This window comes from Orussus abietinus, unplaced genomic scaffold, assembly GCF_000612105.2.
Source record: "Orussus abietinus isolate OABI.00-Male unplaced genomic scaffold, Oabi_2.0 scaffold15, whole genome shotgun sequence".
Classification (NCBI taxonomy): Eukaryota; Metazoa; Arthropoda; class Insecta; order Hymenoptera; family Orussidae; genus Orussus; species Orussus abietinus.
Genome location: NW_019396010.1, coordinates 460,212 through 483,982, shown reverse-complemented (window position 1 = coordinate 483,982; position 23,771 = coordinate 460,212). Strand labels below are relative to the sequence as shown.

The 23,771-nt window shown below is 48.0% G+C and overlaps 2 protein-coding genes across 7 annotated transcripts in view; both read left to right on the top strand.

Annotated features, from left to right (window-relative positions):
* Positions 1–15,521, top strand: part of LOC105696449 (FERM, ARHGEF and pleckstrin domain-containing protein 1) — a 30,986-nt gene extending 15,465 nt beyond the window's left edge. For 3 of the 6 annotated variants that reach the window (XM_012418903.2, XM_012418905.2, XM_012418904.1), the window contains exons 13-22: positions 11,739–11,938; positions 12,001–12,090; positions 12,160–12,535; positions 12,600–12,709; positions 12,790–12,930; positions 12,989–13,143; positions 13,502–13,626; positions 13,710–13,870; positions 13,947–14,206; positions 14,292–15,521. In XM_012418903.2, coding sequence (XP_012274326.1) covers positions 11,739–11,938; positions 12,001–12,090; positions 12,160–12,535; positions 12,600–12,709; positions 12,790–12,930; positions 12,989–13,143; positions 13,502–13,626; positions 13,710–13,870; positions 13,947–14,206; positions 14,292–14,367 — 1,694 coding nt within the window. In that variant the 3' untranslated portion in view covers positions 14,368–15,521. Of the gene's footprint in view, positions 1–11,738; positions 11,939–12,000; positions 12,091–12,159; positions 12,536–12,599; positions 12,710–12,789; positions 12,931–12,988; positions 13,144–13,501; positions 13,627–13,696; positions 13,871–13,946; positions 14,207–14,291 lie in introns of those variants that run through there. The other 3 variants (XM_012418907.2, XM_012418908.2, XM_012418909.2) reach the window with 3 other exon arrangements.
* Positions 15,522–17,952: 2,431 nt separating this feature from the next.
* On the top strand, positions 17,953–21,842 carry LOC105696450 (glycine-rich cell wall structural protein). The gene is made up of 4 exons (XM_012418910.2): positions 17,953–18,110; positions 19,089–19,739; positions 19,799–20,639; positions 21,270–21,842. Exons 1-4 carry the CDS (start codon positions 18,047–18,049, stop codon positions 21,415–21,417), a joined length of 1,704 nt encoding a protein of 567 aa, XP_012274333.1. The 5' UTR covers positions 17,953–18,046; the 3' UTR covers positions 21,418–21,842.
* Positions 21,843–23,771: the final 1,929 nt, after the last annotated feature.

Below are 23,771 nucleotides of genomic sequence, written 5' to 3'. Positions count from 1 at the left end.
CAACTGGATCCACGGAGACCGCAGGAGCAAGGCGCAGGGGACGAAGCTCCAGAAGAAGGGCGCGGGGAAGGGCGGGGGCAGGATGGAGCGAGGATTTTCGGAGCCCGACCAGCGACTAGGGACCAGGTCCACCGAGCGGCCAGTGATAGTGCCGATAAGGGCCAAGTCGACCCCGTACTACTCCACCACCAGCTTGAGCGGGGAATCGACGACCTCCAGTCCGCCCATGCAGGCGAAGGCGCAGATCCGGACGAAGACCATGACCTATTCTTCGAGCAGGAGTCCCCAGAGCGGAGGCGACACCTCTTCCAGCATGGACAGTCCCGCCCACACCCCGGACAGAGGTCAGAGGGCCTTCAGGCGCAAGAGGCAGCAGAACGCGAAGAAGCGCCACAGAGTGGTGGTGGACCTCGAGGTCAAGGACGGCCAGATAGTCTCCAGCACCGACTCGAGCTTCGACGTCGCCAACATCCCTCCGCCCCTGCTGCCGGACCCCGGCATCGACGTCGACGACGACGACGACGACGACCTGTCCGACCCGAAAGACAACGAAACGCCGCAGTAACGAAGGACCTAGGAGGAGGATCCAAGACCAAACCGAGCTTCGAGGCCGGGCACCGAGAGAGCAGTCTCCTCCTATTCGGACCGGTAGACGCCGATGCCGGTCGCGGAAGACATTGTCCAGGGACCTCTCGCACCCCCTGGACGACTTGAAGAGGACCCCGAATCGGGGAGCCCTAGTCCACACTCTAGTCAGATTACTCAAAGTGCATTTGCCGAGACGAGTCGCGGAATTGATGGGGCGTCGACGGTGGCCACGAAGACGAAGAAGAAGACGAAGAACGGTGGCGAGCATCCTCGCGAGCTGTACAAACCCTCTCGCCACCGGGGCCCGCCGACCTCGGCGATCCTTCCCCAGGACTACTCGGGCCACCGCGACCCTGTAGGTTATTTAACGTCAATTCGCTGTAGATCCGGTGGACCTTAGGTCCTCAGGGCGGACAGGGCTCGACTCCGAGAGCCGAAGAAGGTCTCGAGGAGGACGAAGAAAGGCGCTTGGCAGTTTATCAAAATCGGGACTGCCTGGCCAGGGATTTGGAGCCGTAAACGTCGAGCCGATAATTGATAACGCCACGTCCCACCTCGTAAAATGCACTTGTGAAGTGCAGTCGCGTTAGGGGGGCGGCTACCCGTGTTTACGGGTTCTCTCCTTCAGGGTGTCCCGAGGGAGACCATGTATCCTGGGTAGAGGAACCCTCGGACAGGGTCTCGACGTTTCGCTTCGGAGTTATCGGGAGGATCGATAAGACCACTCAAAGTGGGTCCTGGGGCTCTCGCCGATGCTGCGCTCCAAATCCCTGGAGGCCCGGGCATATCGTTATCCATTGACTATTTGTTACGCGTTTTAGGAATCTAATCTATAGACCGATGATAAGGGTTACTTATTAATTAACGATCGCGCGACCCCGCGTGGTCGGTCACCCCGTATTCTTCGTCGTAGGGGAAGAGCACCGAGATAACGAAGACTTACACCACGACGATGCTTTAATAAGTACTATTGTCACGTTACGTATATTGTCCTAGGATGTAAAGGGGGTCGATTATTCGGGATTATCGACTACGGGCGTGATAAGGGGTCACGGTGCGATCCGATCGTACGGGGTACGAGGACGACAATCATCGCTGTCATACCGAGACCTTTATCGCTTTCGGCTAGGCTCACGATGACGGATGACTCTTCGCCACGGTTTTGCGTTTCCCGGTGACACGGCGGGGGGAAACGTTGCTCAATGTAGAACTCCCCGAGGTACGCGTATGCCGATTTACGGAATTGCCGACGATATGCGCGAGGAGGACGGGAGAAATATATACGACGAATCGTGGGGCCGGGAAGCGTCGCGTCTCGATGACGATCATCGACGAGTCTGGATTTTCGTTCGTTACCCTCGGTGAATTGGAATTTATAAAGTGCCACCCTGGCACTGGTAGCGGGTGGGTAGGGTCCCCAATCAGTTCGGAATTGTGCATACGTTTTTTACGCCACTTTTGACCGTACACTTTTTGATATGAACCTACGCTTATCACTAGTGGGGAACGTGTCCTAGCGAAATAGGCCCGCCGTCTATACGGGATTACGCGGATGGAATTAAGGAATTATTCACCCCTGCCTTCTGGCCGGTTAATTGAATCAATTGATACTCGATTTAGGTAGGTCATACGCGAGTCCTGGACGATATCGGTCAGTAGCTATCGGGATTTGTCGAGGTGCACCGTCGGTCGTTTCCTTAGCTCTAAGAGGTACTCCAGACCCTTTTTTTTTATTTTTCGAGCCGTTTAATTGGGAATTAGGGCGCTCGTGTCCGTGTACTTGGTGTTGAAAAATTCACGCGTGCCGAAATTGTCGGCCCTATCTCCACCTGGGGAGGCCCGTTTCGAGTCCCTCTCTCCTCGTATCGGATATTGGTCGTAAATATAAATATCTGAAAGCGGAACGATCGATTTCCAATAGGCCCCGCCGGCTGTGCCCGACTTTTGTGAGCCCGCGGATTCACGAGGGCATTTTTTCGATCCGCGCTCATTTCCTTTTTACGGACTTTGAAGGGAAGGAAAAAAAAATAAACGTATATAAAACCCCGTCGAAAGGAGAAATCCTGCGCGAAAAGTCCCTTACGATTGTCGGGAAAACGTATCTCGTTCTTATCCTGCCATGTTACTTAATTCTAGTGCAGGTATACGCGCCTCTAATTACCCGATTACTTTACCCCGATTACGCCGATACGACAGAAGACCCATTATTGCGCGGTTACTTATCGAGCTACATATCTAGCCACTAACGAGCCTTGTACTCCGGGTCAGGTTAAATTATCGCGGGATTATCTTGTAATTCGTTGCGGGGGTAATTAAGTTGCCTCGTCGCCGGTTATCACTGCTCGGTACCGAGCGAGGGGATATCATCTTGGAAAAAAAAAAACATAATGACAGCTGAGTGCCGATCGACGAATGGTCTCTCGTTGCGGGTGCGAGAGCTCGGTACGTGCGCTGATACGTTGACAGGGTCTTGACAGGGTCTTGACAGGGTCTTGACAGCCTCTTGACAGCACATGACCGTCAGTTCTCGCACTCTGGTAGACCGAGCCCGGTTGGCATCGAAAAGCCGCGGCTTATCGAGCGACCGAACGAGCCCACTGATATTAGTTAACGTCGTTACAAGAGTCTCGTTATCACACCGTTTTAGGGGTTGAAGGATATCTCGCTGTTAGATAAAAAGAAATGTGGTGTGTCTCGACTCGTCGTCCTTTGATTTCGCATGTGACTGAGAGTCTCACCCCCCCTCATAGCTTTTCGTTGATATCACGCATCCGACTCCATAGACCGTTGCGTTATCTTGGATACTCACGTCATACGTACATATATATATATATCTACATATATATACATATACATATATTAATCATCCTTGCATTTGCGCATCGTTACGAAGACCGCCATTCGTCGCACAAGTCTCTCCCATCGCCGACGAGAAATTTCCCAGGCAGCCAACGCCCCTTTCAACCCCTAAACTCGGCTACTACGCCGATATTCCTCCCCAGGGCTTCGCCCCCCTCGGAGGGCCGTTTCGGAGGTCGAAAAATACCCGCGGAGATTGATTCTTTCCTTTTTCTATTTTTTTTCTTTCCCCCTCCCGAAAGGGGTGAGCTCGGTTTTTCGACGCGGAAAGCGGGGGAGGGATGTTTGCCTCCCCCGATTATACGCGAAATCCTCGCGATTCGTGTTCCTCTATTCTTTATACGTTGTTCCGGTCCATGACGGCGGGATAATTTCGGAGAGTCTCGGCTTTAATTTCTCCTCGGCCTCCGGGGGTGTTGGGGGGTGGCGAGGCGATCAAAATTGTACAACCTCCGGCGACGTCGCACCGGAAATCGAGGTCCTGGGGGCGGAATGACGTTCAATTAATTACGGGTCTTCGCGCGAGGGGGAATATCTATACGGGGTGAATTTGAGGATTTTGTTTTGTAGAGAGGGAGAGAGGAAGGGGAGTTATCGCTGGCCGCTGGCGGGGGAGATGTCTCGTCGGCGGTTTCACGCACCGCCATCTTTCTTTTCTCTTTATTCATCCACCCCCCGGCCTCGTCCCCACGCCGAAAGCAACCCTTTCTTCCCCGTACGTCGCAAAAGTTTCATTTACCGAGTCCCGCTGCGACCCTCGGCCGGGGATTCCGTTGGGCGCCATTCATACGTGTACATCCGTACACCCGGGACGCCGAATCCGAAATTCTCGCGCGTCCCCCGACGTCGGTAGAACGAGAAACCTCTATCTCTCTTGTTCCGAGTCACAATGGCCCCGGTTACAAAGGAAGAAACGAGGCAGAAAATAGAAGAGAATGAGAAAACCCCTCGCAAACGGGAGCCGACGAAAGCGAGTCGCGGTAGTACGTCTCGCCCTTGAACCTGAAGTCGCAGACGTAAGGAGGAAGAGGCTCGGTCCGCCGTGAAGCCATCGCCGCGTAACCTGAAAAAGGGGGAGAAAAAAAGATGGAAGAAACATCCGAAGAGAGTTCTCGGGGCATTAATCCGGGAAGAGGACGTTGGAAAGGGTACCGACCCCCTTCTCTCGGTTCTCCAGAGTCGCGCCGCCATTTTGACCCGGAGGAGCTGCTTCGTGGCGTCGCTTCCGGCCGAGGTGGGGACTCGGGTTTTTCGGCAGTATTTAGGCGACCGACTGAGCATTGTATTCACTACGATTTAAAGGAAGGAACGACGGTATCTTTAACTTAGGCTACGCATATACATAATTACGTGTTAAAGAGGAGACGCGGGTCTTGCCCGCCGCGGATCCAAGATGGCGCCGGCCGGCCGGGCCCCGATCGCGCGATGAACCGGAGAGAGGATATCCTTTATTCCGCTGCGTTTCTCGGCCGGTCCCCCGGGCACGGCTCGCTCGCTCGTCCTCGAGGGCCCTACGTTTCCTCCCTCGAGAGGGCCGCCATCTTCCCACCGGTCGATCGCGCGTCCTCCTCCCTCTCCCTCTCGAGGGTCGCGCGTCACGGCCATCGATCCTGCTCTTCTCCAGAGGCGCTGGCGCCGAGCCGAGCTCTTGCTCCTGGCCGACGACGGATGGAAAGGGGTGCATCCACCCCGGGATAAGAGAAATCCCGAGCAGGATTTAAGACCGGGCCCGGGGATCTAGATTTCCCCAGGCTCGGTGCAAAGGAGACGAGGGAGTCTCGTTACGTTCACCTCTCTAGCGCCGTCATATTCCAATATGGCGGCGGATGTTTACGAGTTACCGAATTAAGTCCTAGAAATCGAAAATTGCCGGAATATTCTACGGGGCCGTACTCAACCCTTATCGGTAAATCATGAATATCGACATCTTGTCTTCTTTGAATCCTGATTCCCGGGGAGACCATTTGCCCCGTTTCCATCTCGGGATTAAATGGGGTGCGGTTTACCCCCTCCGCTCGAGCGACCTCCTATCTGCGATTTTTTTTAGGGAAACGCTCGTCCCTCTCTCGGGTTCGCCAGTCTGGTCTATTATTTTTTTTTCTATTTTTTCCTGTTTCTCCCGCGCGCCCTAGTTTTGTTTTTTCTCTCTTCTTCTTCATTTCGTATGGTTTTCAGCGTTTAATTGCGGAGCCTCGACGTCGCCGCGGAGCAAACCGGAGACTTAACGGCCGCTTAACGAGCGAGCTCGATGGCGGGCCGAGGACGTACCTCGGCACTCGTTACTCGCCGATGCATCGCGGGCTTTTTCTTTTTTAACGTCGCTTTAACGTCCTTAAGGGCCTATTTACGTTTCCCTCCGTATATTTAATTTCTCCAGAAATGATTGCATTTGATTTCTTATCGAAGTCCGAGCACGGTGTCCCGCGGAGAACCCCGTTTTTATCCCGGAGCCCCGCACGTTCTTCACCCCTTTCCGTGGCTCCAGGGGGGTCACCTCATGCTCGATTCTTACGCGGTGCTTTCGACAGGTGGTGATTACAGCCGCTGGACCTACTCGAACGGGTACGTGAACTCGCCGGCTTGGCACGTGCCTCTTCGGGTCAGCCAGGTGCGTAACGTAATGGTTCACGCAACGCCGCGCACCCTGACCAATCGCTTCTTGCCGGTCTATCCACGATGAGGAGGGCCCCGGAGAGCCCTGGCCAAGAGGGCTCGGCCGAGTACCACGTACCACGATGAGACCCTAGGACGCCGAAAGAGAACGAGAGACTCCTTCGACCTTCTTCATAACGACCTCGCTTTGTCTGCCGTTACGTTTGCCTTAGCCGCTTTTCTTAGCTTAGTCGCTGCATCGTTCCCCCTCGGTTCCCTGTTTCCTCCCTCGCGAGGCCGAGAGTTCGCCATTTTTATCCTTGCCACCATCTTTAAGAAATTTCGAATTCACAGATTCCTCCACGTCGTGGATTTCGCGGCGAAACTACCGTTCACGCGCTTCTGGAGATTTTCTCTCCGAAGGAACGGTTTCCCTTAAGAGCTTTTAAATCTCACTTATTTCGGGAGTTTACGATGATTTTTCAAAATAATTGTTTTTATGGAGGGTTTTTCCTTTGGGGGGAAAATTCGAGGACTCTCGGCCTCGCGCTTCAGTTTCGCGGTTATTCGGGTGGCAATGCCACGAGGGTTGGGAGTGGTCAGGGTTGTGGAGCTCTAGAATCTTTCCTGTTTGTTACGTACCTTAGAATATTTATATGCATATACATAAATATATATATAAATATTATATATATATATATACTGTAGCCGGTTAGCGACTCCAGAGGCCGATCGAAGTCGAGTAGATCGATCGGGTGGATCGTCGAATCGTTTTCGCTCCCGCCCCCCCGCGAGGCGGGGTTTGTTCGGAATCTATGATAAATGTATAGTCTTTTATAAAGTTTCTATCGATATTAGGTATTTTCCTTCTCTTGTCTGGGTTTAGACGTCGCTTCGAGACGAGGACCATTTAAGTGCCAAAAAGAGGGGGCGATCCTTCCTCGTGTTTCGCACGCTTGTGATAAGGAGACACTCCGATATATCTCGATGAAGAAACTTCCTGTCCGCGTTAGGCGCGAAAAAGTGTCCTGGAAAGTGCGAGGGCGTTTTCCGACACCTACGGAAAAGGCTCTCCCACCTCGAGGACGCGGAGTTAAGATTCGTCGTATTTTTTTGTATCATTTTTTATTCCCTCCTGCGTCTATCACTTTCACGAGCCTGTTTAGTTGCTGTAGCCATAGCTTCGCGCCACGTGCGTTTCGCTGCACCTTAGCACCGAGAAAAAAGAAAATTACTCCAGTTACTCGAAAAGGTGACGATTTAAAAAATGCGTCGTAAATCAGCGTTTTACGAGTAACTGCAACTTTCGCCCCGGGACCAGAGGGCGAGGGTTCGGGACCACCTCGGGGCACTTTTCTTTTTTTTTCTTTCTTCTCGGTGCAGCACTATATTTTACCTATCCCCTCTGTACCTTTTCGGAGATTGATCCGCCACTGTCTGTCTCTCTCTCTTTTTTTTTATTTCTTTTCCGCCCTTGTACGCGCTCACGTCGGAGTGTACAGTGGCGGACATGAACGCCTTCCCACAGTACGTTAGCGGCACCGTATCTGCAATAAAGGCATTCATGTTCGTCCCTGTGCACCAGTCCTGTCTTCTCCTGTGTTGTGTGGTACCGCGCCTCCCCGCATTTACAAGTTATATACGCATATGTATATATATATTACATGAATATTTACTACCGCCTGTGAACCATTACGTAGCGACCCTATACACACGTAAACCATCCGATGGATTTATATACACGTATATCTATATTGAATCACTGCCATTCGTGTCATGTGTCATGGGACCGTTGGCTAGATCTCCACTCGTCTCCGTCACCGGTTCTCTTAATTTCTCCTCGTTCTTTTCCATTTTTTTTTTTTTTTCAGAGACCCGACGCGGACGACGGATGCAGTCGCCGGGCAAAGGGAATCCCCTGTTATTGGCGTATTTTTATCTCCTTCCGGTGGATACACTCTCATTGCACCGGTGCACTAGCTGTCAGGGTGCCAAGGGCTGCATACCTCGTCCCGTTGTTCGGGAAAAAATTCCCAGACGTCCCCCGACACTTTTGTCGGATTTTTCACCCCCTTGTCTCGATGTCTGCCCTCCTCCCATTTTCCATCGAGATCTCTAGGATCCTAGTTATCCAGCCCCCGTTTACTCCATTCTTAACGTAGCCGTTCTTCCAGGTCACCGATAAGAGACTCCCGTTGTTGCACATTTACTACACGTTTATATATATCTATACATATACACCTTTTTTTAGCAACCTTAGGTGTGCCGCGAATTATCAGACCGTCGAGAGAAAAATTGCCCGATTCCGGAAATTAATCCCCGGGCTCGAAAAAAAAAATAATAATAATCAGAGCACTGAATTACGAAAAGCGTATTACCGGAATTACATTCGAGTTCGTGAAATGGTTTTGCATGACCCCAGCGCAATCATTCGTACGTGGAAAATAGTTACGGGAGCACTTCCATGATTTTTATCGACATTTTGATACGCAGCGTCCATGTTTGCGGTTCTCGGACGCAGTGGAGGTTTTTTATCGAGACTTTTTACGAGGGCACTTTTGATTGCGTTTTGGAAACGCGAATTTCGTACGGGAGAGGGTTGAAAGCTCCTTTCGAAATTCGCGCGTTGAATGCTCTTTTGCATGAGAGGCTCCGATTCAAATATAAGGAAGTGTCTTTTTGAGGGTGTTCCACTTTTCGCGTCTTTCGCGACCCTCGTTCTGTTCTTTTTTTTTTTTAATACGTGTAATGGAGGACGATGCGATTAACGTTAGTCGTTGAAATTTCGCCCCTTGTCTTCCGAAAGTGGTCTCACCCGGACTGATAAAAATCCGCGCCGACGTGTTTCTAAATGTTGTCACGTCCTTTCTACGAGAATCCTTTGTGAGAGAACCTCGCGTCTTCCAGCGCGGACCATCTCCTGGGATTAATAATGGCGAATTTTGCCTGCTTTTATATTTGGACGAATAATCACCACCTGCCGATATATCCGTTGAAGAGCGCTCGAGAAACGACTGTATAGTGTTTCTTATTTTTCTTTTCTTTTTTTTTCGTTTTCCTCCACACCATAACCATATAGTCACGTATTTAGATACATTGGACCCCCTTTTCCGGAAAACTGCATGCCGTATTTTATATATCTCGGATTTTTTGAGACAACTCGCGGGGGGTCTTCGCTGCTGATTCATCGAAATCGATTTCGCCTCTTCCTGGGTCTTACTTCGTGTTTATTCATCTATTCTTCCGATAATGGAGACAATCCCCTCGATATCGGGAAGTCTCGAAAGGGAAATCAATTTCCATTTATCAGGGAAGACCTTCCCCTTGTCGGCGTTAGTGGCGCGAATCGGCGCCGATTCCGACAGGACGAATTTTAACGCCTCTTTTGGAAAATCAACTTATGGATATGGAAATGAGGAACGCATATTTTAGTGTCGTGCCTTCGTTAGAACATGGCCAACGACTTGCCGGAAGGAAAGTTTTCATGATGTGTTGCCAGCTTCCGGATAGTTTAATTAGACTCGTGCGACGAGCGAAAATGAAGCCTTCACGATTAACCATTAATTATTACATTCCGAAATCAGTTGTCAGGATGGATGTTAATCTACTTCCCGTTTACACCCCGGTTGATTTTCATGTACTCGCAAATACTGGCAGCACATTTCGGAATATAATCCCATTACATGTTAACTTATATTCGTGTAACGACGTTACGTCGAGGAGAGGTCGCATTTTTAACCGAGGTCTCACGATCTCGATTGGGGGAAGCTGTTCAGAGCGAGATCTGGGAACCTTCGAGGGGTTTTAAACGATTGATACGTAATGGAGAGAAAAAGGAAAGATAGGCCAGGGAAAGGAGACACTATTAGTGAATAAAATGCACGTAATGAACGCGCGAAGCCCGCAAATTGCATCGCCCGGTCATTGTTTTTCTTTCCTCCTTCCGTTCGTAAAAACTCGTGTGAACGATTATGTCGTAATGATTGTTAACTCTGTCCGGTTAAACGGTTTTCCCCGCGATCGTTTGCGGGGAAAACGGATACGGAGGGACGACGAAGAGAAAAAAGAAAAACGGGAATGAGAGGGAGAGAGAGAGAGAGAGAGAAAAAGAGAACAGAAGAGAAACAGAGAACGGATATTCAAGCGTAGGAAATCTATTGTACATTGATTATTGATACATAATTATGATAACAATAAATTATATACAAAGTCATCCCACAGGGCGTCAGTAATTTCAATTTTGTTCGTTATCTCTTGGGTTTGTTTGTCTCACTTGACGAGGGTATACATGTATATTTAAATATCTAATACATATGTATATCTCTTTTCGGAACTCCTCGTTTTATATTATACAATGACTATTCTTTTGACGCCTTGCGCATTAAATTCCCCCCATCCACCCCCCACCCACTCTCGGGGCTTTTTTGATTTCTCTCTCCCACGTTCTCCTTTTACATTTTTTTTTGTAATCGCACTCACGGAATTGTTGGTCGGCTGGATGACAATACCATGTGTGAGTAATTCCCAAGAACAAAAACCTATATGACTGTGAATTCTCTCTCAGTGTTTCGAGTTACACACCGAGCATTGTAGTGAACCGAGAAAAATCGTGAGCCTGGACGTGTCGAGTCCGAGATATCGATGAAATGTGAAATAATTTATTGTAATATATTGGGAGATAATTTCTAGTCTTTTTGGAGTATCGAGAAAAATTCAGGAGTCATTTCAATCGCCGGATTGTACCTCCAGGCTCATCCTTGAACTTAGTTCGGTGTAACATGATGTTTATTTGCGAGTACCGAGAGTTTCTTATTCTTTCCCTTTATTTTGCTCCGGAGGCTTCTCTGCAGTTTTCGGCCCTCCGAAGTTTCAAGCTCGTAGACCTCTTTTTAGCCCCGTTTCGAAAAAAGCTCTCACAGCACGTTAGCTTTCGTCACCCGATCGTCGTGACACGCATGTAATGGCATTTTGCAAGAACACGTCGTTTGGCGTAGATGACAATTTGTAAAGTTTGTGTGCATCAATGTTGGCACCGGTTGTGCGTAGACTAGGTGCGCCATCTTGATAGTTGCGAAATTCATATTTTAACATTTCTTGAGACCATCCTACACCTCGAGCACGCAGTAACTTTACACAGTGGTTTAAACTATCATTTCTAAGCGTATGTTGTTTAAAATGCACAAGTCGTGCACCTACAGAGGTGTGTATGGAAAATCAGCTGGATCAGCTGATCGACTTAAATTCGATAAACGACGAAAATGGCCTCGATTAACGTTTCATTTGGACGGAAGTCTTAGCACGTAAACCACGATGTTCTCGCACGAAGACGATTACCTCGTTAACGATTAATATTATGCACTTTCGTGCATGTGCACCGTCGTGCATGCGTTAGGCGAATTTGAGTCGCGACTGTGTTATTAATCGTACATATTAATTTTCCTTCCGCGAAGGGCGATCGAGGTAGGACAATCGCATAAGTTTTCTCGCTGCTCGAGGAGCTGGCTACGCGAGAGCAATTATTTAACGCCGGTTGGAAGGACGGGAAGTAATTCGCAAAGTTTGCCACACACGGTAGCATGCATATATTTCTGCCTGGTCTCCCTTAAGTGCTCCTTATTTCGGACTCTCTGATCGTTCGTCTCTTCATCCGCTATTTGGGATGCCTGTATACTTACTGCCACTTCCTCGCTTCCCAACAGATACGGAAACGGAAAAGCAGGACCTGCCTTCCAAGCAGAAGAACAACAATTCTGTCTTCGCTGCCATGAAAACGCCAGAGAAACGTGCCAATGGGGTTGCCGATATCAGCAGTGTCAGTATTGTCAATACCCCGGATCTCAGTCCTATTAAAAACATGAGGAACGGGGACGTCGACGACGCGGAGATCCGGAAGACGAAGGTGGGTGACCAAAATTTATTATAAGCCGGGAAATGATTTTTTTAACAATCTTTTTTCCTCAGAGATGGCCCACCGACAAGGCCTACTACATCGCCAAGGAACTCCTCATGACGGAGCGAACGTACAAGAAGGACCTGGACGTCATCAATGTCGTGAGTACCCGTTGATATTCACCTGTACGGGCGTTTAAAAAATTTCTATTACTTTTTATTTTCGTTCAGTGGTTTAGAGAAGAGGTGTCGAGAGAGGCGGAAGCGGAAGGAGAGGCCGTGGTGACTTTGATCGAGCTTTTGGCCGACGTCCATGGTCCTTGTCTTCAAGAAATGGAAGCTCGATTGGCCCGCTGGGAGAGCAACGCCAGGCACAACATCGGCGACTTCCTTTACAACACTCTTCTGAACGTACTTCCGCTTTACGACCAGTACCTGGAGAACCTCATCCCCGCCGTCGAGAAGATGGAATACGCGATGCGAACCTCGAAACGATTCGACCAGCTTTGCCGGGATTTTGAGTCGCAGAAGCACTGCTACCTCCCGCTGAGCTCATTCCTTTTGAAGCCCTTGCAGCGGCTCTTGCATTACAACAGTATTATCGATAGTAAGTCGCAACAAGAGACCTAAAGCTAGACTGACTTTTAATGGCCCTGACTTTTAATTTCCAGGTTTATTAGACCATTACCCGAAGGACCACACCGATTTTGAAGACTGCCTAGCAGCCAGAGACAGGCTCGGCGAGACGCTGCTGGAAGGTCTCTCGGTCCTGAACCAAGCGGTAAGGTCGATGTTCACCAGGATGTAAATGTGTATTAATCCGAATTAGCCAACTACGAGACAATCGGTATTTCGCCGCAGGAGAACCTGGTCCAGTTGTACGAGCTGCAGAGAGACATCAGCGGCTTCAACAACCTGGTCCAGGAAGGTCGCAGGTTCATCAGGCAAGGATGCCTGCTAAAGTACAGTCGGAAGGGCTTCCAGCAAAGGATGTTCTTCCTGGTGAGATTTGGAACACCAACGAGAGGCCAACCTGGAGACTGATTTATTTAATTTTCAGTTCTCCGATGTATTGTTGTACACATTCCGCACCCAGCAGCCGACGCAGTGCTTCCGGGTGCACGGTCAGCTTCCCCTGAAAGGCATGAAGATCCAGGACGGAGACAACAAGACCGGCTCGGATTTCGCATTCGTCATCTACGGGCTGGGAAATCAGTGCGTACCTTAAGGTCGTTTTATGCGCTCGCCGGCATCCGTTAAGGGAAGAAACGTCGCCTGGGCACGGATCGTATGGTCCAACATGACCATGATGTAGTGCATCGTTTAATGGGGCAAGTCCCCTGTCGTGGATGGGGTCAATTGGGCGTTTAACTTATTATATAGCCGTCGGTGTGGCTGTAAAAGTGGCACGGAGATAAGTACGCTCGCGAAATTGAAGTAGGAGTAGTCGAAGAGATGGTATCGATTGAGCTCTCCGTGGAAAAGTGCGCTGCCTTTTTTTCTTCGGATATAAATTTAGCTCCTAGAGGTAAGCCCTCGGCCGAGGTACTTTAACGTTCCCTGGTGTTGGCAGATCCTTGACGGTGGCGGCCAGCAACGAGGAGGAAAAAGAAAGGTGGCTGGAAGACTTGAACATGGCCATCCTGCAGGCCGACACGGCTGACGGGAAGACGCCCTACCTAAGTCTAAAGTCTTGCAGTAAGTAGCTCCCGTAACGAGTGCAAAGTTCGCGTTCGCCACCGATACTATCGAAGGCCTGCTTGAAAAGGTCGCGACGAAAGTTTTAGGCTCGACCGATGAAGTTGCCGACGGAATAGGCCTCGAGGTCGATAGGACGAGCTGCGGAGGAGCCAAAGCCTCGCAGCGCAGCAACACGACCGTCCATGTATGCTGGCACAGAAACATGAGCATCAGCTACAGCGATCACCTCCGAGCGTTTCAAGTAATCCAGGATAGAATTTTTTTTTCATCCCTTCACGGACCCCGGGAATTTTTTTTCATTCTTCGATGCCTTTCAGAACCAACTCAGTGGCTTTCTCCTGAGGAAGTTCAAGAACAGCAACGGTTGGCAGAAGCTCTGGGTGGTGTTCACGAACTTCTGCCTCTTCTTCTACAAGTCTCATCAGGATGACTTCCCGTTGGCTAGTTTACCGCTCCTAGGATATGCCGTGTCGACTCCTTCGGAGAAGGACGGCATCAATAAGGACTTCGTCTTCAAGCTGCAGTTCAAGAGTCACGTGTACTTCTTCAGGGCGGAGAGCGATTACACGTTCGGGAGGTATGAGATAAATTTGCTTATCATACGGCATGGGTTGGCTCGTTTTACTGGGTTTTTCATTTTCCGAATACCTTTCTCGTTTCAGGTGGATGGAAGTTATCAGGAGTGCCACGCAACAGGGCCATATACCCGTAAGCTTCAGTCGCAAAGAGGACTACTGAGTCATCGCGTCTTTCAAGAATACTCTTCACGCATAGTTCTCCTCGGAGAGTCTTCTTTTGGATCTTCCGTTTTCGATAAAATTTTATGAAATTGTCGGGCGAATGTTTGCGTTCTTAATGAACGTCCAAGGAATTTATGCAATGAAACTGTGCGGCCTTATTCGTGATATAATGTAGAATTTTTAAAGGAAATCAGGGAGGAGAAGAGCTTGCGCTTGCAGATTGAAATTCAAAGTAATTCGGGCATTATTTACCCCTAGTTTGCATTTATACATAAACAAAGCAGGTACAAAGCTACTCTTATTTGTAACATGAGTCTCACGTATTAGAGTGTAAGCTTAGAGAGACAAGAAACGCGATAATCGGTGAGACGAGCACAGCGACCGATGCGGAATTTTCTAATTTGATTGTTAATTAAGACACTTGTATATAGAAGGGAGGAAACCCCGTAATATCGTTAGCCTAATCGAGGTACACATTTAAAGAGTATATTATTGGATCAATTTAATAATGGAATTTATCTCGTAAGTTATGTCTTTAAAAAGACAATAATTTTGTTAGCGTTTCTATCACTTTTTTGGGATATGTTTACCGACGAAGAATAGTTATTTACAAGGAGGCGTCATTATTTAGGGCTAGGAGTTTTACACGAATTTTCCAATTTTTACTCGGAATTATGACCACGCGATAGGATCTAATTGCGTTAGTGACAATTAAGACTGGCTAAACGACCACCCTGAGAATTGAGTACAATCGTAAATCTACGATCCAATTATGAATCTGCGTTGATGAAAATAATGTGTTCGTTATCACGTCCAACCGTTCCAACGTTTCGTACATAAAAACTGATCTTTTGGTCATTTCGCGAGGACCTGTATTATTCAACTCCTCGTTAAGCAATAGTATACACCGCTATTTATGAAGTTCCAAAGCTAAAGGAGAGAAAAAAAAATCCACGCTACATTTATTTCCTGAACTTATTGCCGACGCAATTAGTCACGCTGTAAATCTTATGCCTAACAGTAAGTTCACTTAATAAATCCCGGAAGACGCGCTGTTTCTGGCAGTCGAAAGGATCTTGTAACGAGACATCGAAGTTGTTAATTGTATGTAATGTCACGACAAAAGTAAGCAATAAACTTTATACACCATGACTGGTGCGTCGGAATTATTTTCGGTTTCTGGTTTGTACTCGGATCTCTGTAATCAGACAAACGGGCGGGTTTCGCAGCACTTTGCGATAGCCGTTTAAACGATAAAGATCCTATCGTCTGGCAATTTATGGTCCTCTGCATGACCCGTAAATGGGATGAACAAACACTACCGAATCTTCTGAGAAATACGCGGCTCTAATGGTTCTCACGAGCTTCATTAGCATGACATGATTGACAATGAGAGTGTCGGGAGATTCTATAACGTAATCGCCCGCAACGATACACGTAATCGGCTATTTATCGACGGGACAACCCCGGGGTATATCTTCAAGGAACCGATAATAAAAAATGCGCGTCCGGTAAAACTCGACTTTTGTGAATTTCCGCGGCGAGGATTCATCCCGATAAGGAGAAATGTAGACGGCTCTACCATTCGGAAATGCGGATAGATCGTTACGTTAATTTTATTATAGAGTCTAAGCATCCCGTTTTGTTGGACAGCGTAAATAGAAATTAGTTTATGACCGTCTTTGAGCAGATGGAAAATAGGTTTGCAGGTGACGCAATTCCCGCGTAGCCGTTAATGTAGAACGTGTTATGGCGGACGCGTGGACCACTTCCTTTGACTTCGCAATTACGTAGACACGTACGCATATGAATGGATAATATACGTAGTTAGAGCCGCAGGACCCATAAATCTGCGAGTTCCCAGCGCAAGAATAGCGGAGCCTTAATGGATTCGAAATTGATTCGTTATCACTCGTTACAGAAGTGTATCTTTAGATCTCGAGTTTTCAATTAAAGACTAGACTAGATCTCGCCCGGTAACGCGGTCCGAACTTTCTTGTTACTTCCAGGTATATCAATTATTTTCTTTGATTCTGTATATATTTAAAACCCAGGAAAATTCTGATTTTCCCAGGGGCACGATTCTCATCGGGTGAAAATGCTTCTCGAAACGCGCGCGGCCATTTAAACGGGAGATTCGAGATAGCGGATTTTTTTAACGCACGTGAAAGTCGATCGCGGAGGATTTCCTTGACAAACGAGTTTGATGATACCTAAGTAGTTCGCATATTTTTCCAACTTGCGTTGCACCGTTAGATGTTCAGGAAGAGACGGTCGAAGGTCCGCCATGACTCTACCAAGACTCCTCGAAGACAATTAATCTCTTCGATATTAAACGAAGCTTCGCTCCTGGAGATAAGAAAAATTATTAACATTTTTTATATCTCCTCGCCAGTCGCGAAGCTCTTCTAATACGCACTTCACCCTACGCATTGCATGGTCGCTCGACGCCGACGCATTAATTTTCTCTTTGTTTACCCGGCCTCCTCAAAAAACGAAGGAAAGACTCTCGGACGGATTACGTGATCGATTAACGTGCTGGATTTTTTGTTACACAATGTCGGCTGCAAAATGTAGCGGGGCAGAGTGACTGAACTATGTCTGATGACTTGATAGCCTTGACGTATCTCTCCGACAATACCGGGTACAGGTGGACGCGCCAACCTATGTATAAAAAGCGCACAAGGAAATAATTAATTACCCTTACATGCCTAAAAGAGGCTGGTCTCAGGTTTTCCCGACCACCCGGTAATAAGGATAAACAATTCCCGGACATGTGAAATACGGAGAAATATCCCCGCTATTTTTTTAGCCGATTTTCTAACGAGCTGATTACTCGTATCGGTATACATCTCCATCGGTTAAGTAAACCGGAACGAGCGTTAATCCTGTACCATTGAACGTACCGTTGCATTTGTTATTCCATAATGAAATAATGTATCCTTAGATCCCCGTTGAATTTCCATTTAGACTACCTTCTCACAGAAGGCATCCTTGCGAGCAATCGTCATTTTTTATTTATTGTACCGGTCAAACGTGACTTTTTTACGACCTGGGAGAGCCAAGTTCCTTAAAGAAGCGCACGCGATGACCTAATGTCGGGAATTCAGAATGGACTTTGTAGTGGATGAACGCCTGATGAAATATGTAATTGTCGGTGAACCGTGCACGTTACTCGTTTTAATCCGGCCCGAAAATATTTTCATAACATTCCGTGCATTATGAATTATTTATCGACCGGGAATTCAGCCTCTCGGGGTTATCAGAATTCGCCTTGAGTCCTCGTCAGCTGATTTTCAGTTTACTATCAGCGTTTCGCAAAAGCGCTGCCGATAGGGAACTGAAAATCCTTTTGGCTTTTCCGAGTGGAGGCGTCACGGAAAATCCGCTCGAGCTCTTTCTTATTGTTAGCGTTAACGCTATTTTCGAGGCGTCGCTGGGGATGAAAAATCCGCCGTTTGGAGATTCCCAAAGCCAAAGGATTATGGTAAATCCTGAATGATTCGAGGCTCGCACGTCTCTCGCCCCAACCTTGGCTCCTCGTCACGTTATTCCTGTTGGCTTTGGTCAGCAAGCAAAGCGTCATCATCCGAAGAGCCGAAGAAGGGGCCCAGGGCAAGATACGCTATAAAATCGAGCGACGAGCGAATGATGAGCACAGTCCGTGATAGGCAGTCATGAGACGTTATCAGGCAATCATCGGCCTCCTGGCCTTTTTGGTCCTAAGTACCTCCGCGGCAGGTAAACAGTCATCTACCTTCAGATTGTATTTTTAAACACGTAATTCCTCCCTAAGAAAAATTAATCATGCAATTAAAATCCAGATAAATATTAACAAATTTTAACGTCTTATCGAGTTTGCTCGTCCTGGAGTTCTGAATGTCGTTCGGTGTTCAATGAGCCAGTGCTTCGATTTTAAGGATAGAGTCATTGTATTAATTGTCGGTAATTATCGAGATTGCATGTGATTTGCATCGGGATTCCCTGGGACAATTGTAAAATGATTGCCCACGCAGGGTACCATTAGTTAAGAGATTTGAGGAAGGATTTTAATAAATATTTAATCGTCATACTTGATCGGCAATAACGGAGCAGTTTCGTAGATTAAATGGGGAGATCATGCAAATTGTCGCCCAACTCCTTTGTTGAATAATGCATGGAGACGTGGAACGTTAAGGATGTTAATGTTTAACCGCATCGGTTAAATTTTCCAGCCGGCCATTTTTAACTCATGACTCACATAAATGCATTACGTACTCGATTATTGTTGCCATTAAATATTCACGATGTTTATCGCTTGAACTTGTCGAGGCTGGGATGATGCCGCATTATTGAGATTAATGTCAATGTCAATGGGACAACCGCTGCAATTCCGGAGCTAACATTACTTAGTCCTAATAATAGCATTTATCGATAATTACCCCCTCCACCGACAAGCAACGTCCTTTAAACGCGGATTAAACAACATCACGAGTTGAATTGGTGAATAAACAGTAGCTTAATGAATCGTTCGAAAATATTGGTCTGACACTTTGATAAAAAATTAATAATTCTACTTGTATCGTGGGTACCCTGCGGGGTGACTTCAACGCGTGGGAAGCGAGACGCGGCCACGAGGCGGCGGGAAAACCATTTTATTTTCCCATCCTACGTCCATTCTACTGTATCTGGAATTTTTTTTCACGAAGCCACATATCTAAGCCTTTGAAAAAATTTCAGATTTCTACGCGTACCGCAATGGGGTACCCTATGATGTCACGGGAACGCGTTCAAGAAGAGGCGTAGGGGGTACTTCGAGCGCCTTCAGCAGCGCCAGCAGTTCGTCAAGCGCAAACGCCTTCGGTAATGGAGGCAGTTTCTCGAGCTCGAATTCCCAAGCCACAGCAGGTGCATCTGCATCTGCAAAATCGACTGCAAGTGCCAATTCCGGAGGCGGAGGTTTCGCATTCGACAACGGGCAATTCGGCAGCGGCTACGGGGGTAGCGGTCACGGTGGATTCGGCGGATTCGGCGGAGGTCATGGTGGAGGTGGAGGTGGAGCTGGAGCTGGAGGTCACGGGGGTGGCTTAGGAGGCCATGGTGCCGGACTGGGAACCGGTAGTGGTGGATATGGAGGCGGCCATTCCGGATCCGGTGGGTTTGGTGGAGGCCATGGTGGATCTGGCGGATTTGGAGGTGGCCATTCCGGGTCCGGAGGATTCGGCGGCGGTCACAGTGGTTCCGGAGGATTCGGAGGTGGCCATGGAGGTTACGGAGGCTACGATGGTGCCAGTGATGGATTCGGAGCAGGGGGTACTGGAGCAGGAGGAGCGGGTGCTGGAAGTGGCGGCGTCGGCGTCGTGAAGACTGGATCCAGTGCCAATGCTGGAGGTACGTGCATTTATCTATCAGGATTTTTTATCGGATGTTATTTTTCATTTTTTTTACAGGACTCGGTGGGGCTGGAGGATTGGGAGGAGGTTACGGGGGTGGATTGGGAGGAGGTCACGGTGGAGCAGGGGGTTGCGGGGGCAGCTCCTGCGGTTTGGGCACCGGTCAAGGAGGTGTCGGCGGTCTCGGAGGCAGTGGATCCTTCGGGGGTGGTCATGGAGGATCGGGAGGTTACGCAGGATCCGGGGCGAATTCCGGAGGATTCGGGGGTGCACAGGGAGGTGGACTCGGTGGAGGCCTTGGAGGTGGTCATGGAGGAGCTGGAGGAGTCGGCCATGGGGGTAGTGGAGGGTTCGGTGGGTCTGGAAGCGGAGGATTCGGGGGTGGTTCGGGAGGATTTGGGGGTGGTTCGGGAGGATTTGGAGGTGGCTCTGGAGGATTCGGGGGTGGAAGTGGAGGAGCCGGAGGTGGACTCGGTGGTGCGGGTGCAGGATCGAAGTCTGGGGCATCCGCATCCAGTAACGCCAATGCTGGAGCTGGTGCTGGAGGATTCGGAGGTGGTGGATATGGAGGTGTAGGAGGAGGTGGACTCGGAGGTGGACACGGAGGTGGACTCGGAGGTGGACACGGAGGTGGACTCGCAGGTGGAGCTGGAGGGTGCGGTGGAGGCGCCTGCGGTCTTCAAAGTGGAAATGGAGGCTGTGGAGGAGGCGCCTGCGGTCTTCAAGGTGGACACGGGGGTGTAGGAGGTGGAACAGGTGGATTTGGAGGCGGCTTCGGGGGTGGAAACGCAGGTGCCCAAAGCAGCGCCAGTGCGAATGCAAACGCGAACGCTGGAGCGGGAGCTGGAGGATACGGCGGAGCTCCTGGAGGATACGGCGGAGCTCCTGGAGGATTCGAGTAACTATCCTGATACCGTTACGCAAAAAGCATGCTTATTAATAATTCCCCAATTCGCTTAAAACGCGGAGATAATCCCGCTAAAATCACTCCGACCCGTCTCATAAGGGAACTCCTCCAAGGCAAGCGATTTTTCCTGATGATTTTTCCCAAGCCAATTAGCCGGGTAAATTTCCCGCTTTCTGTCGGTCGTTTTTCGTGATACTCGATAGCCATCGGGAGGTCGTAATGACTCCTAATTTACCATTTTCCACGAACCTTCCTATCGGAAAAATGTCTGACCCGTCACCTTGCCGCGATCTGCGGTAATACCTGAGGATGACGTTCCTCGTATAAGTCGAGACTAAGAATACGTCCTTTCCGGCTCTGGACGTCGAATTAATTCCCAAGGATAACTTCTTCCAGCCTAAAAAAAGTCCCTCCAGGCCATTTACAATCCCACTATACTGGTCGTGCCGATCTCCTCGGTGGATCTCCTCGCGTCGCAATTCCTGCCCATCCACAGAGACAAAAGTGCTCCTCGTGTTCACACTTAGTCCCCAATCCTGAAAAATACGTTAAATTTTTCTTCGGCCGAAATTACTAATTTTTTTTTTTCTTGACCACTAATTCTCTTTTTTGTCTCTTCAGCATCTTCTCTCGAATGGGCGACGTCGACGAGGGTGCCAACCAGAGCGGCAGCGTGACAGGTGCCAAAGGAGTTTACAGCAGCAGTTCTGCCAATATCGACTCCACCGGGAAAGGAACCTACAAAGTCAGTGCCGGAAAAATCCAGTAATTTTTCCCCCGCAAGAGAATGAGTCCTAAGTGAGAGAAATTGGAGAATCGAAGAAAAGTCCTCTTCGTCATCGAAATCTGTCGCGAATGTCAAGAAATGGCATTTCTGCGCTTTAACTTTTCTTTTCTATTTTTTTTTCTTGTCCTCAAAACGGAAGCCTCGTCTTCGAGATCGCTTCCCTCTTTTATCTTTTTACCACGGACAATTGTGACGATTTGTAATTAATGCGCACCTTGGGCAGGATGACCTCGAGTCATCTCCCTGTTATCATCCCGAAGGATGATCCGTAGTAACGAATGAGATTACAGGAAGATTTTCTGATCACGAGAGACACTATCCACCGCTTTTGCGATGTACATACTTATGTCGACGTTGCATTATGATAAGCGTTAAGGTTAATAAACGATTACCGTTGTGATAAGAAACGTGGTTGAGTTAATGATTTCCCGATGTCCCAATGATCTCCTTACCTCCTTATTAGAGAAAATCGTGGCTGAGCATTGAAAGTCGACCGATTTGCAAGTCAATGATTTTCTCTATCCAGACTCTTCCTTCATCTTATCAGTGACCCTGACTCTATAGCTAAACGTGACCCGTGGCGTTAAAATAAGTCTTAGATTTTGCTGACCCTGATCTCCGCCACTATACGTGTCAACTATTATTTATAAACATTTTCCGGTTACACAACTCGGCGCAAAATTGCGCATCTCAAATTTGAGAGCCATTAAATTATATTTTCAGGTCATCGCGACGAGAACACCATTTTATTACCATTATTGTGTGACAGGTACATTGGCTTGAACGACTTTTTAATGACGGTCATTAAGGGTATTGGGGGCGCGAGATGATTAATGAGCGTCTTCCTATTAAAAGCATGTTAATTACGATCAGCCTTGTAATTGGCGGAAGTATTTCTTACTGGCGATAACGAAGTGCGATCCGTTTTGGCTCGGCGAACACGAGTTGAGAAATATATTCCCGAAAGCTTCATTCAGAAAAGTCGGTTACGAAACGGGGAAAATAATAATAGTACATTACCTTGTCAAAGCGAGAACGGGAATAAAAAATGTCTTGATAACCCGTTGTGGATTCCTTCACTCGAAAAAGTGTGTATTCAGAAAATCGGTTTTACCCGCACTTGTATATATTGCATAATATTGTTTATCGCTTTAATTGAAAATTAAGGAAGAGGAGGATGCGACTATACCAGTGTTACAAGTGGCTCCATCTTCAGCGGCGTATGCAGACTTTGCGGGGTAAACACGACTGCTGGTAATTACAGTCTATTAAAGTCACATCATTAGCCGGTAAATGAAGAGACCATCGGAGATTTGATTTTATTATCGAAATTATATGGTGTAAGTATTCTCTTTAAGTAGGGAATATTTTTTAATCGTTAAGATATAAATAAATTTAAACACGGAGTGAGTAGGAGTGACGTAAAGGTACGAGGTGGTTCTTCGAGAAGTAAACGCCAGTAATTGCTTCTATGACTCTAGAATATATTTATTAACTCGATAACCAGGTTGTACAAGACGTTGCTTTTTCCTACAATGATTCGCCATTCTTTTCCGTATCGAACGAGGAGGTATCCTGCGATTAGATATTAAAATTCGGGTAAGAGGTTGTGAAATTTCTGACGCTGGGTTTTTGGGTGATGGGGAAATTTCTTGGGATTTCTTACCGTATCACTTCTTGAAGAATCGTCCACCGACGAATGCTGGGTCTTCTGCATTTTTACTTCCGCAGGGCTCGGCAGGAGAACCCGCACCTGCATATCCGACGTCCTCTATTACTGCCGATAAGTACGTTTTATCTTTGCAGTCATCGGCAGCTGTTAACGTTATGAAAAGTCATTGTACCTTATCGTTCAATATTTAGCGTAATTCGGCGTTGCAAACATTCCACAGATTTATTTTAATAATAGTGGTTGGCGAATTCTTACCGCTGCTAACGCTGAAGAGAGCTGCGCAGACGACGAGGATGATCAAAGTTGCCTTCATCTTGGAGGATTTCTTTGCAGGGATGCTAGAGAGAACTGATGCTTAGGATGGATTTTCGACAGCCTCTTATACCCAAGTTTCGACTGTTCCCTCTCTTCATTTTAGATTTTTAGTTGCATATTGTACAAATTTAAAAACCCCCAGAATATTCATAACGAAGTTAACCCGATGCTTCAGGAAACTGGAATGCGTATTTTCGTTCGTCTAAAACGACAATTAGTAATTTTTAAAGTGAAAAACGCGCTCCGCGGAATTACGATGTTAGGAAAAATTTCAAGAGATCGTTAACTTTGGCGACAATAATTTTAACGACTTGTCACGTGCACTCAGCAGTTTGGGCGAACGAGGATC